Source organism: Aethalodelphis obliquidens, unplaced genomic scaffold (assembly GCF_003676395.1).
Source record: "Aethalodelphis obliquidens isolate GAN/ISIS:26980383/991018 unplaced genomic scaffold, ASM367639v1 scaffold45, whole genome shotgun sequence".
NCBI classification, from domain to species: domain Eukaryota; kingdom Metazoa; phylum Chordata; class Mammalia; order Artiodactyla; family Delphinidae; genus Aethalodelphis; species Aethalodelphis obliquidens.
This window is the reverse complement of record NW_020837989.1, coordinates 10802537-10815623: the sequence shown is the minus strand read 5'-3', so window position 1 is coordinate 10815623 and position 13087 is coordinate 10802537. Positions and strand designations below refer to the sequence as shown.

The window sequence follows — 13087 nt, the reverse complement described above, 5'->3', positions numbered from 1 at the left end:
TAATAATAGCAAAAATGTATTCCTTTATTTATTTATTTATGCTTATATATAAGTGAAATGAATATCAGCAATGACACAAGGAACAGGTGGGAAGAAATGAGACTATTTGGTTACTATATGGTACTTGTACTACCTGTGAAGCAGCACAGTGTTATTTGAAAAGTAGACTTGGGTTAGTTGTAAATGTATATTGCAAACTCTAGTGCAACCAATAAGAAAAGTAAAAAAGAAGTATAACTGATAGGCGAAGAAAACAGAGAAAATGGAGTCGCATAAAATGCTCAATTAAAATCATAAAAGGCAAAAAAAGAATGGAAGACAAAAATAAGAACAAGGACAACTAGAAAACACTAACAAATACAGTAAATATTAACCCAACTATATCAATAATCATTTTGAATGTGAATGGTCTAAATGCACCAATTAAAAGACAGATGGTCAGAGGTGATCAAAAAACACAACCCAGCTATACGTTGTCTATAAGAAATCAACTTTAGATATAAAGACACATATAAACTAAAAGTAGATGAATGGAGAAAAACATACCATGCTAATACTAATTAAAAGAAAGCAGGAGTAGCTGTATTAACTTCAGAGCAGACTTCAAGTAGGAAAGTTATCAGGTATAAAGAAGGGCATTACATAATGATAAAGGGATCAATGCTAAAGGAAGGCATAACAATTCTTAATGTATACATGCCTAAAAACACAGCATCAAAGTATGTGAGGCAAAATCTGATAGAATTGCCAGGAGAAATAGATAAATCCACTGTTAGACTTAGAGATTTTAACCCCCCTCTATCCAAAATGGACAAATCCAGCAGGCAGAAAATCAATAAAGACATGGTTGAACTCAACAGGACTATCAATAAACTAGATATAACTGATAGCCACAGACTATTTCGTCCAACAACAGCAGACTATACATTCTTCTCAAGCTCACACAGAATATTCACCAAGATATACCACATTCTGGGCTATAAAACATACTTTAACAAATTTAAGAGAATAGAAATCATATCATATTTATTCTCAGACCACAACAGAATTAAACTAGAAATCAATAAGAGAAAGATAGCTGGAAAATCCCCCAAATAACTGGAGATTAAACAACACCCTTCTAAGTAACACACGGGTCAAAGCAGAAATCTCAAAAGGAATTTTAAAATGTTTTGAGCTAAATAAAAGTGAAAATACAACATATCAAAATCCGTGGGATGCAATTAAAGCACTGCTTAGAGGGAAATTTATAACACTGAATGCATATATTAGAAAAGAAGAAAGATCTAAAATAAATAGTGTAACCTTCCATCTTAAGAAACTAGAAAAGAAAGACAAATTAGATCCAAAGTAAGGAGGAGAAAAGAAAGAATAAAAATTAGAACATAAATCAAAAAAAACAGCAGTAGAGAAAATTAAACGAAAAGCTGATTTTTCAAAAAGATCAATAAAATTGATAAGCATCTACGCAGGATAATTAAGGAAAAAAGAGAAGACATAAATTACTTATACCAAAAATAAAAGAGGGAACATCACTATAGATCCCATGTACACTAAAAGGATAATAAGGGAATATTATGAAATACTCTACACCCATAATTTTTATAACCCAGATGAAATGGACTAATTCCTTGAAAGACACAATCCGCTAAAACTCACACAAGAAGGAATGGACAATCTGAACACTTAATGGTGAGAAACTCTAAGGAGCTGACATTATCCAACTTCAACACTTACAGTAATCAAGACAGAGTGGTTTTGGCAAATGGATAAAGAAATAGATTAATGGATCAGAATAGAGAACCTAGAAATAGAACCATATAAATACAGGCAACTGATCTTGGACAAAGGAACAAAGGGAATACAATGGAGCAAAGATAGTCTTTTTCAACAAATGGTGCTGGAACAACTGGTCATCCACATGCAACAAAATGAATCTAGGCACAGATCCTATGCCCTTTACAAAATTTAACTCAAAATGGATCACAAACCTAAGTGTATCAATAAAATGCAAAATTCTAAACGCCTAGAAAATCAGATAGAAGAAAACCTAGATGACCTTGGGTATGACAATGACTTTTTAGATACAACAACAAAGGTACAATCCATGAAAGAAATAATGGGTAAGCTGGACTTGATTAAAATTTTAAAACTTCTGCCCCACAAAAGAAAATGTTAAGAGAATTAGAAGCCACAGACTGGGAGAAAATACTTGCAAGAGGCACACGAGATAAAGGATTCTTATCCAAAAAATACAAAGAACTCTTAAAACAATAAACAATAATAAAATGAACAACCCAATTTAAAAATGGGCAAAAGACCTGAACAGACACCTCACAAGAAGAAGATATACAGATGACAAGTAAGCATATGAAAACATGTTCAGCGTTGCACGTCATTAGGAAATTGCAAATTAAAGCAACAATGACATACTACTACACACCTATCAGAATGGCGAAAATCCAAAATAGCGATAACACCAAATGCTGGCAAGGATGTGGAGCAAAAGGAATTCTCATTCATTGCTGGTGGGAATACAAAATGGTACAGCTGCTTTGGAAGACTTCTTACTTCTTCTACTTTGGATATTTCTTACAAAACTAAACATACTCATCATATGATCCAGCAATCACACTCAACTTACTCAAATGAACTAAACATTTATGGCCAAGAGAATCGACTTGAGGACACGGGTGGGGGAGGGAGAAGCTGGGGCAAAGTGAGAGTAACATCGACATATATATACTACCGAATGTACAATACTTAGCTGGTGGGAAGCAGCCGCATAGCACAGGGAGATCAGCTCAGTGCTTTGCGACGACCTAGAGGGGTGGGATAGGATGGGTGGGAGGGAGGGAGACGCAAGAGGGAGGGGACATGGGGATATATGTATGCATATGGCTGATTCACTTGGGTGTATAACAGAAACTAACACAGTATTGCGAAGTAATTATACTCCAATAAAGATCTATTAAAAATAAATAATAAATAAATAAAAGAGAAAAAAAATTATGTCCACACGAAAAGCTGCAAATGAATGTTTACAGCAGCTTTAAGTCCTAATTGCCAAAACTTGGACACAGCTAAAATGTCCTTCAGTGAATGGATAAATAAACTGTAGTTAATCTAGACAATGGAATATTTAGTGCTAAAAAGAAATGTGCTATCAAGCCATGAAAGGACACAGAAGAAATTTAAATGCACATTACTGAGTAAAAGAAAGCAATTGAAAAGGTTAGATATTATATGATTCCAACTGCATGACATTCTGGAAAAGGCAAAACTATAGAACCAGTAAAGATATTTATAGTCGTCAGGGGTTAGAAGAAAGGGAGGGATGAACAGGCGGAACACAAAGGATTTTTAGGGCAGTGAAAATACTCTGTATGATACTGTACTAATGGACACATGTCACTATACATTTGTCAAAATCCACAGAATGCACAACACCAAGAGTGAACCCTAATGTAAACTATGGACTTTGGGTGAAGAGAATGTGTCAATAGGTCCATCAATTGCAACAAATATACCACTCTGGTAGGGGAAGCTGATAATGGAGGGCGCAGGAGAAATATGGGAAATCTCTGTACTTTCCACCCAATTTTGCAAGGAACCTAAACCTGCTCTCGGAAATAAAGTTTATTAAATGTTTTAAAAAGTGGTAAAAAAGACTGTTTAAAAACAGATAATACCGCATGTTCCCACTTTTATTTTGGAGTAAAGAAAATACACTCCTGTGTTAATGGCAGTTTTCTCTGAGACATTATGACAAAAGGCAGTTTCTGTTTTCCTCACGTGCATCTATTTGGTTCACCTTTGTTCCTCTAACATTAGTTTTTGATTGCTCACCTACATAGCTGGTGCTTAGTAAATGTTTTTGAATCAATGAGAAAAGAGAAAATTAGTGCATGAAGGGAGATCTGGGGACTCCTCATCGTATTTATGGTGACCCTGGTTACCCACACCCCAGTGGCCCAACCCCAGACATATATTTTTAAAGGGTACACTGAGCAGTAGCCATCGCCTGGCCTGCAGCCTCATCACAAGCCTTCAATGGTTTGAAACTTTTCTCTTAGATGTTGGTCCATAAAAGACGACATGTCCCTGAAGAACTCAGGCTGACAGTGAACTCATTAATGACTATTATATTGATATTAGAACCACTGACTGCTATGGCTTTGTTCCAAAGATCATAGACTTAACAAGCACTCACCCAGCTGGGTGGGCAAGATGAGCCACCAGGGTACAAGAAAAAAATATCACGATTTATAGTTATGATGATATCTCTTCTTTTTTAGTTTGTACTTTTTCTTTGTATCTAATAATGTCATAAGATATTAATATATTATTTGTATATGTAACTTATATATATGCACATGTGTGTACATATATGTATATATACACATATATAGAAAGAGAGCATGCTCAAAAAATTTTTGCATAAAGGTACACAATCAGAAAAGTTTATAGACCACTGGTCCAGCCCCTTCATTTTAGAAAGGAGGAAACTAAAACTCAGAGAAAAGGGAGGTAACTTTCCTAAATTGTATAGCTAGCTGGTTAAAGGAAGCTAATGCTTTATCCAGTTGTCTTTTTTTTCTGCCTCATCTCACTGTTTTTTTGATGGTGTTGAACTATTTTTTGAATGCCATGTGAGCCCACATTAAGAATACAGATATATTTTAACATGACATTTTCCTGAAAGTTTAGTTTTTTAAAAGTGCTTACACACCCAAATAGACCTTCTGCCTCCTCTTGCAAAAGAAGGGCTGAACTTGCATTCAAGGATTCCATTCCCCTCGGCCAGATTTCCTCTTCCTAGGAAGCTTTATCCACTGTCTCACAGGAACATTATTTGATTACTGGAAACTTATCATAAAGAGAATCAGCTATAGAAATCACTCACAGAAAAGTATCACAGACCAACCTCTGGCTTCCAAAACATTACTTACAAGAGCCGTCAGCAAAACCTTGTCTCCAGGGCCCATTACTTTGAGGGAACTCTGCCAATCGCAGCACTACTTAGAAGGCACATTTTTTATGTCCCTCAAATGCTTACTGTCAGACTAAACTAAAGTTCTGAATGGTTTCAAACACACCCAAGTTTGGCTAAGTAAATGTACTCCCAGATTCAAGTGTGGCCTGAGGGCCAGGTAAGTAAGAACTTCTTTTCCCAGCCTGAGTGCAAACTTTAGTTTGTCCGAGCAGCCTTGTAAAATTCATTTACACTACAGTGTTTCGATCTGGATGACTAGAGAGGCCTTTATAAGCCTAGAATTCTATTGCCAGCTGTCTTCCTTTGTGAAGGTTAAGGAGGAAGACTTCAATTTCTCTGAATCATTTTGAAAACCATCACCCAGGACAACAAAGACAAATGGTAAAAGGTAAGAGGCACAGCTCATTTGTTTCAAATCCTCTCCTCCTAGACCCCAAAGCCCTGCTGACTTCATAGGGAAAAATCTTGCACAAAAGTGGCCCACGTGAGAAGCGGGGAACTAGAAATGACCCCCAGTTCCCAAAAGGGAGTTATCAATAGACCCACATAATCATAATGTCTTTGTTTTCACTGGATGACAGAGTCTGCAGAATCATTTGCTCTTGGCAGACTATATATCATAATTCTCCTCCCTTTAGTAATTTCCTCACTGCTAGAAGTGATTTCCTTTCTGCATGCATGGAAACCATCTTGACAAATGGTGAAAAAAATATTTACTTTTCACTTAGAACTGCTTTTTTATGTACTGACTGTCAAAAATCATAAACAAAAAGTTGTGTGGAAGAGTTTGGCAATATGAATGCCTATCATGAGAAAAATGTAAATACATAATTTAATAAGGTGTTTACAAATAGATCCAGAACCACAATAGAAACAGCCAGTGATACCTCAAACCTGGAACATGGCATTTGGAGTAAAACTCAGTGATATTTTTTACATTTTTATTCTGCCAAACACTTTTGTTATTTAACACTTTCATAATTTATTCTTTTATTAACTAAACTCATTTCCTTCAGGTGGGAATTAATAACTAGGTACGCTAGAGACAAAGCATATTTTAATTTTATCATATTTTAAAAACCTCTTTCTATAGCTTCAAAATCAGCTTGGAAGAATAAGGATTTTGCAGCAACTGTTCTCAAAGACTGAGCAACTGAGCTCCAAGAATTCTGAATAATGGACTGGCAGAGAGATGGAGAAGGTTTCTAAGGTGTATGTAGTGGGAAGGTCCATCCTTGCCTTGCATTACAGTAACATGTCCGGAAAAGATATAGATGAAGAGATAGAGATAGAGATGTCAGGCACATAGAAAGTGCTCAAAAAGAGATATTTATTATCAAATCTGCAGATAGTCCAAAACTGGAATAAGGGATATTGTACTATAGAATTAAGCTTCAAAATTATCATTATAATAGAAAAATAAGCAAAATGGTGATGAATATTACAGAGGGAAAAAATAAAATCCTGCCGTTAAAATATTTTTTTCCTTTTGCTTTTGTTTTAAGTCCAACTGTACCAACATAGTATGTAGATATCCTGGCTTATGTGGAAAAGTTTCTGAAGGCTGAATGACATGTAGTTTATTATGGAGACAACAGTAGGACATGGATTAATGAATTATTACGTGTAATCTTTACTACAGAAACATACGCTGTGTATAAATCACGGGAAGTAACTAGCCTAATGCGTTTTGCCATGGCCACATCCCATCTAGAACACTGTGTTCAGTTCTAGGCACTATATTTTCAAAAGAATATTTACAAAATATAGTATAACCTGAAAAGGAAATCCAAGTGATAAAAGGCTCATACCATGCAGAGCTGAAGAAGCTAGGAATAATAAGGCTAAAAAAGAGAATTTTAGCAAGAATGTGCTAATTGCTCTAAAACATATAAAAGGCAGTAAAAATCAATGAGTAACAGTAACAAACATGTATTGAGCACCATACGCAAAGTAGTCACTGTTATCTGCATTTTGCAAAAGAGAAAAACTAAGGCACAGAGAATAAGTCACACATTTATGGTCACATAATTTGTAAGGGTTGAGCCAGTTTTCATCCCACTAATGCACCCCAGATCTGGGAGAGATCTTAAAGCTATTTCCCAAATATTTCTAACCTCTATCTTACAGGATCCCAGTAAGATTGTACTTTCTCAGTTCTTCAGAAGTTGGACATGGACTGATGATTTGCTCTGGCCCATGAAATATGAGCATAAGTCATGCTCGTGACTTCAGTGTGGGAGTTTAAGAGTCTGTGAGCAATTTACCACATGCTTTTCCCACCATGGATGTGAGGACATGGGACCTCCATCAATCTAGGTCTCTGAGGAGCAATAATGAACAGAGCGGCCCTGCAGATCCATCACAGACAAGGAGCAGGAGCAAAAAACAGTTATTGTTTGATTAAGCCACTGAGATTTGGGGACTGTTTGTTACTGTGGCATCACCCCACCTTTTCTGACAGATACACAAGCCTACATGCCTAAAATGATTAAGATATCTCAGAATAAGGAAACATAGTTATTCTTATATTTCCAGTGGTCAGAACTAAGAATAGTTTGTAGAAACTGCAGGTGGTAGACTTGGGCTTATTTAATTTTTTTAACATAAAGTCATCCAAAATGGCTTCATGAAGAAGTGAGCTCCCTGAAAATGGCAGTATTTAAACAGAGGCCAGATGATGATTTTGTACCTATGTAGCAAAAGAGATGGGTTCGTTAAGGGGGTTTTATCAAAGTTTTATCCAGCACCTCCAACGTGCCAGGCATTTCAGCCACAAAGATAAATCCAAACACCCGATCCCTATCCTCAAGGAGATAATCAAGTTCAGAAGTAGATAACCTCTGCTGTCTCTTCTAACAGTGTGATTCAACCAAATTAGAGATAATAACATGGTCTGGATGAAGCTGACAGCAAACCCAAACTTAGAAATAACCATGTAGCACTAGAAATCCTGGTTGTATTATTATTTTTCAATTACGAGGCAAAAGTACAGGGTTTGCAAAAGGAAGGAAAACGAAAGACTTGTTGGGTTTAAAAGAGGAACATTTTCCCTTTCTCTAGTTACCATTCTTAAATCTTGCAAACCAGGCATATTATCTGGCTTACATCAGGGGTGTTCCAGCAAAGGGAATAGCACTGACTCAGGGCAATTGTTACCGACCTTTTCCATCACCTCTCCCACCCCTTAGAGTCAAGAAGGGAACATTTCAATACTGATCAAAGTCAGACCTGAAGAGAGGCAACAACCTTTCCCTAGGGCCATTCTTCAGTTTAGAAATCAGCCAAACCCTTTCCAAAATATCAGAAGATTTTCCTAGAAGGGTATTTGAGCAAGGCCTAGAGAAATCCCGTATACTAAGGATGATGTGAAAATCACAAACTAAGTAAGTGATTCCAAGGCACAATGACATTGTTCCCCAAAGGCACCTTAAAACAGTACTAATTTCGGTACTTTCTTTCCCACTATTAATACTTAAAGCTTTATTATTTTTAAACTTCCAAAAATCACACAGTGCAGAGAAGTCCTGTCCTTTCACTGGCTCGCTGCATTTTAATGGAAAAACATCTAAAACTTGGGTTAGCATTAACTGTAATAGTTCTCAGGCAAACATTTCCATTTCAGGTTATTATTCATAACAGTATTAGTGCTGTATAATATATGCAGCTGGATTTTGCAGCCATTATCTAGACAAGGGTGAGGTATCTGATTACTATTGTTCCCCAACTCAAAAGCGTCTGTTTGAACTCTGAATACTCCAACTCTGCCCAGGCCCTGAATTTTCTGGACTATGGTCCTGATTTTCTATGAAATAAACAAATAAATCAGGGCAAGCTGGCTTTCAGTGCCATATCTTAAGTCAGCTCAGTGTGACATGAGTTTCTAAAAAACACACACACAAGAAATTGGCTTTGGCACAAGGAAAAGCAGCAGGGAACTTGCAGCTCGTGCTAGTTTAATGTGTACCCTTAATCCTCTCGCCTATTTTTTAAAAAATACAATTAATACTCTTCCAAAGACAGCTGGATCCCCAGTCTTGTGCCAAGCTACCTACACAAATATACTCTTTACAAACAGAGATTGAAATGTCGATCTAGGACAGAAGAGAGGCATGGGGTTTTGGGTGTTTAGTCTAGTGGCTCCACACTCAAAAAGTTTCAGGGACAGAGCTGATGTCGGAAGAGTGAGAGGGGAGACCGCCCACCCTGTACTTTCATCCGGGTACTATGGAGATGACCCCATTTTCCCAGGACCAGTCTGCCCTCTGCCCTGGTGACCTGGGTTGAGATTTTATCTAGAGTCAGAGGGGAGACCAAGACAATTGTGCTAATGGGTACTCAGACCTAGAGAAGGGCTGGAAATCACTCAGCCCTCCTGGGCTGGCCCGGCTGACACACCCACACAGAACCGATGGCCCGGGGATGCGGCAGGGAGGCGAGGGGACCCACGCACCCCGTCCCGCGCGCACTGAGATGCTACAGTTGAAGACACGCGCGAATAATCCAGATCCGGGCCGGGAGGGCTCGCTGCACTCAGAGGAGGATGCCCTTTTCCTCCCCCTAGTCCTCCATCCCCTTGCAAAGTGAACAGGAGAAAGTTGCGCCTGGGCCATGGCGCCCCGGGCTGGGAAGGGAACGAGGGCAGGCAGAGAGGAGATCCGGGCCCACCTACCTTGTCCTTGGGGCCGAGGTTCTGCAAAACCTCCTTGCCCGTGGCGCTCCGGATCTCCACCCCAGCGGGAGCGGGCGACGCGGGCGCGGGCTCCCGGCTCTCCTCTCGGCCTTGGCCCCGGCGCGGTGTGTCCCCCTCGGCGCCGGACCGGCTCCCCGAGCCTCGGGCGCTGCCCTGGCTGCTCCGGGGAGTCTTCGCGCCCCGCTGCCCCACGCTCAGGGCATCGAAATCCAGCGTCTTGCTCTCGAAAGCGCCCTCCACGTTGCAGAACATGCCGCCGTACTTCTGCCGCGGGACCTGGTCGGTGGTGCCCGGCCTGGCCAGGTACACGGGCAGATCGTCTTCGTGGGAGCTGTCCCAGCCTCTGCGGCCCGAGGCCATGGTTGGATCGCGACAGTGGCCCACGGGTCCTCTTCCCGAGAGGCGGAAAGGGCAGCCGCCGGCAGCGTGCGCCGAGCCACAGTGATTGGGGAGGGAGGAGGCGCCTGAGCCTTCGCGCCAGAGGCGGCAGTGCTGCTCCGGTTCCTGCCAGTCCCCTGCGAGCCCCGAGCCAGCGAGCGCGGCGCGGGGGCCGGAGCGGCGGCGCGTTCTACTCGCCCGCCTCGCCCGCCCTGGCGGCCGCACCTCCTGCGCGCCCAGACCCTAACGTGTGGCCTCCCGCGATCACGCTTCCCCGCCGCCCATCCAAAGGAGAAATCCAATTTGGCGCGCGCGCGCGCACACACACGCACGCTTCCCGCTCGCCCAGCAACGCTCAGATTCACCCTCAAGAACTCGCCTCACTCACACGTGCGCACAAACCCTGCTTTACACACACTCACTCCGGAGTTGGCCTTCCAAACACAAGTCTCTCTGCCCTACTAAGGTAAAGAAACCTGTTGACTCAGGTGGGTTGATTTAAAAGCCAAGTCCTTCCTGATTTAGAGCAACACACACGCACAAACTCCGATTTACCAGACTCACAATCCCAGACCTGTCTCATCCTAATCTTAGAATTGTCTCACAATTGCTCCCAGTTCTAGAATCTGCCTCACAAACCTGCACCCTCACATAATGAACTCCTGAATTATTGGTTTACAGAGCCCTACAGACAGACCAGCTTACTTCACTGACAATCACAAAAACCTGTAACTGACTCACGCATTTCAACCCATTCTTACTTCATATCTACCACCCTAGATTTTGCTTTTTATCCACCCTTAATTTGCATCACACACAATTACACAACAGATCAGACTTGCCTTGCAAAATACTCTTCATACCCTGTCTTCATAGCACAGCCCCCTGGCTGATACCTCACTTACTGAGGCCAGAACTGTACCCTTGACCTCACACAAGGGTCCAGATTTACCTCAAAAATGGACAACCAAAGACTTTGCTGTTCCTGTTAGCTGACACACACACAGGTTTTACTCGTGCTGGTGCACACTCTCCCAACCTCATCCTCTTCTCCACGTCCACCCACATGCACTCTAAGCCAGACTTTGCCACATAAACACAGAGTCCACATCGTAGGTGCCCACACAGCCTAAACCCTGAACCTGTAACGCTCACCTTCAACTGGGCCCCGTCTCAGAAATTCACTCATGCGGTTATTTAGTCTTCCAACGTGGACTGTGTGCCTACTATGCTCTTCAGAAGGTACTGGAGCAACAGTGTGAAACAAGGCAGATGGAGGCCTGTCCCCAGCAAGAGTGTAGACTACAACCACCCATCTGGGTAGCTCAGTCATTCACTAGTCTGCCCAACTTCATCTTCTGAATTCTCCACTACATCGTAAGCTCCACAAAGGCATATACCCCATCTGTTTAGTCTACCTTTGAATGTCTTGAGTCTAGAGCATCTATAGGCACCTAAGGTACTCTGTAAATCCTTTTTGAATGAATGGATCATGATGACAATAATAAGAACAACAATAGGGAACATTTATGATGTGGTTGCTGTGTGCCACTCATTAATGTAATTGTTTCGCATATATGTATTAGTTCATTTAATGCCCATAAGCATCTGGCAGGCTTCTCATGCACACAGAAAGGATGTTTAAAGGCATCTGCACTGAGGTTGATGAACTGAAACTCTGAACTCCAATATGGGGGGGAATTGGATATTGGAAAATGGGATCTCGTTGAAAGGCCTGTAAAAGCCTTGGAGGTTTGAGGGATGGAAGTTGACATGAACTCAGATCAAAGCCAAGTATGTCGACACAAGTTCTACTTATCCCGAGTGAGGAGAAAGACACTTAAAAACTGTCTGTGTTCTATCAAAATTACTCGTGATTTCTTAAGCTGACTTCCTCAGGGCAGCTGCTCCTTTTTAACAAATGCTGGTTGATGATGGATAGACTCCGAAATTCATGTGCGAAATCAGGGAAACAGGCCATTCCCTCCCTCTTTGCTCCCATAGGTTACTTCCCCCCTCCTCTTTCCTATTGCTCTCATCTTTCCTCCTTTCATTAATTCACCTACAGACTGTTAGTGGGACACTTGCTATGTGTCCAGCATTGTCCTGGGTTCCCTCCTCTGTGGAACATAACTCTAGTGGCAGGGAACTGACAGTAAGTAAGAAAGATTAGGTCGGATGCCACAAGAGCTATGTAGAAAATAAGATAGGCAACATTTTAATTGGCTGGTCAGGAAAGACTTGAAGTCTTCCCCATCTGACTCTCTGTAAACGCCACTGGCATCTCCACCATCAGCAAGGGCAATGGTAAAGATATTAGCTAACATTTATTAGGAATTCATTCTGTGCCAGCTTCAGTCCTAAGGATTTCCACTGCGTCTTGATTAATCTTAATAACGCTACAAGGGAGGTGCCATTATTTTACTAGAGAAGAAGCTGAAGCTCTGAGTAAATGCCCAAGTTATGACAGAATCATAACTGGAAGCAAAGTATGGGCCAAGTGTCCAAGGTTTCCTTTGAGACAAGCACATTCTGAATGTAGATGCAGGCTTGTCTGTGCTCCCACGTGTGGGGGCAGATAAGCCCCATTTTTAGAGCTGCATTGCCTCATGACTAGTCTGTTGCAATGTGTATGCTCCATAATTACATTTGTTGATGAAACATCACATTTAAGAGTCAACAGCTGCATATGCACATATGTGTTTAATTAAGAAAGCCAAGCAGTCTTGAAATGAAGACTGAAATGGGAACAGTTGATCTGACTCCAGTTCTGCAACTATGTGGCCTTAGGCCAAGCATCTTACTTAACTTCTAGATGTCTTTCTCCTTCATATTTACCTCACCCACTTGACAGGATTATTAAGGACTTCATTCCTTGAGTAAAAGACATGGTGCTGAGAATTCCATATGCATTGCCTTAACCTTCCTAACAACCCCATAAATTGGGGATGATTATTATTCTCATTTTACTGGTGGGGAAAACGAGGCCTAGACAAGTTAAGTCCCTTGCCCAAAGTATC

General features: G+C 41.0%; 1 protein-coding gene across 1 annotated transcript in view; it reads right to left on the bottom strand.

Annotated features, from left to right (window-relative positions):
- DPYSL3 (dihydropyrimidinase like 3) overlaps nucleotides 1-10328 on the bottom strand; it is a 114551-nt gene extending 104223 nt beyond the window's left edge. Inside the window, exon 1 of the mRNA XM_027081693.1 lies at nucleotides 9669-10328. Coding sequence (XP_026937494.1) covers nucleotides 9669-10049 — 381 coding nt within the window. The 5' untranslated portion in view covers nucleotides 10050-10328. The remainder of the gene's footprint in view (nucleotides 1-9668) is intronic.
- Nucleotides 10329-13087: the final 2759 nt, after the last annotated feature.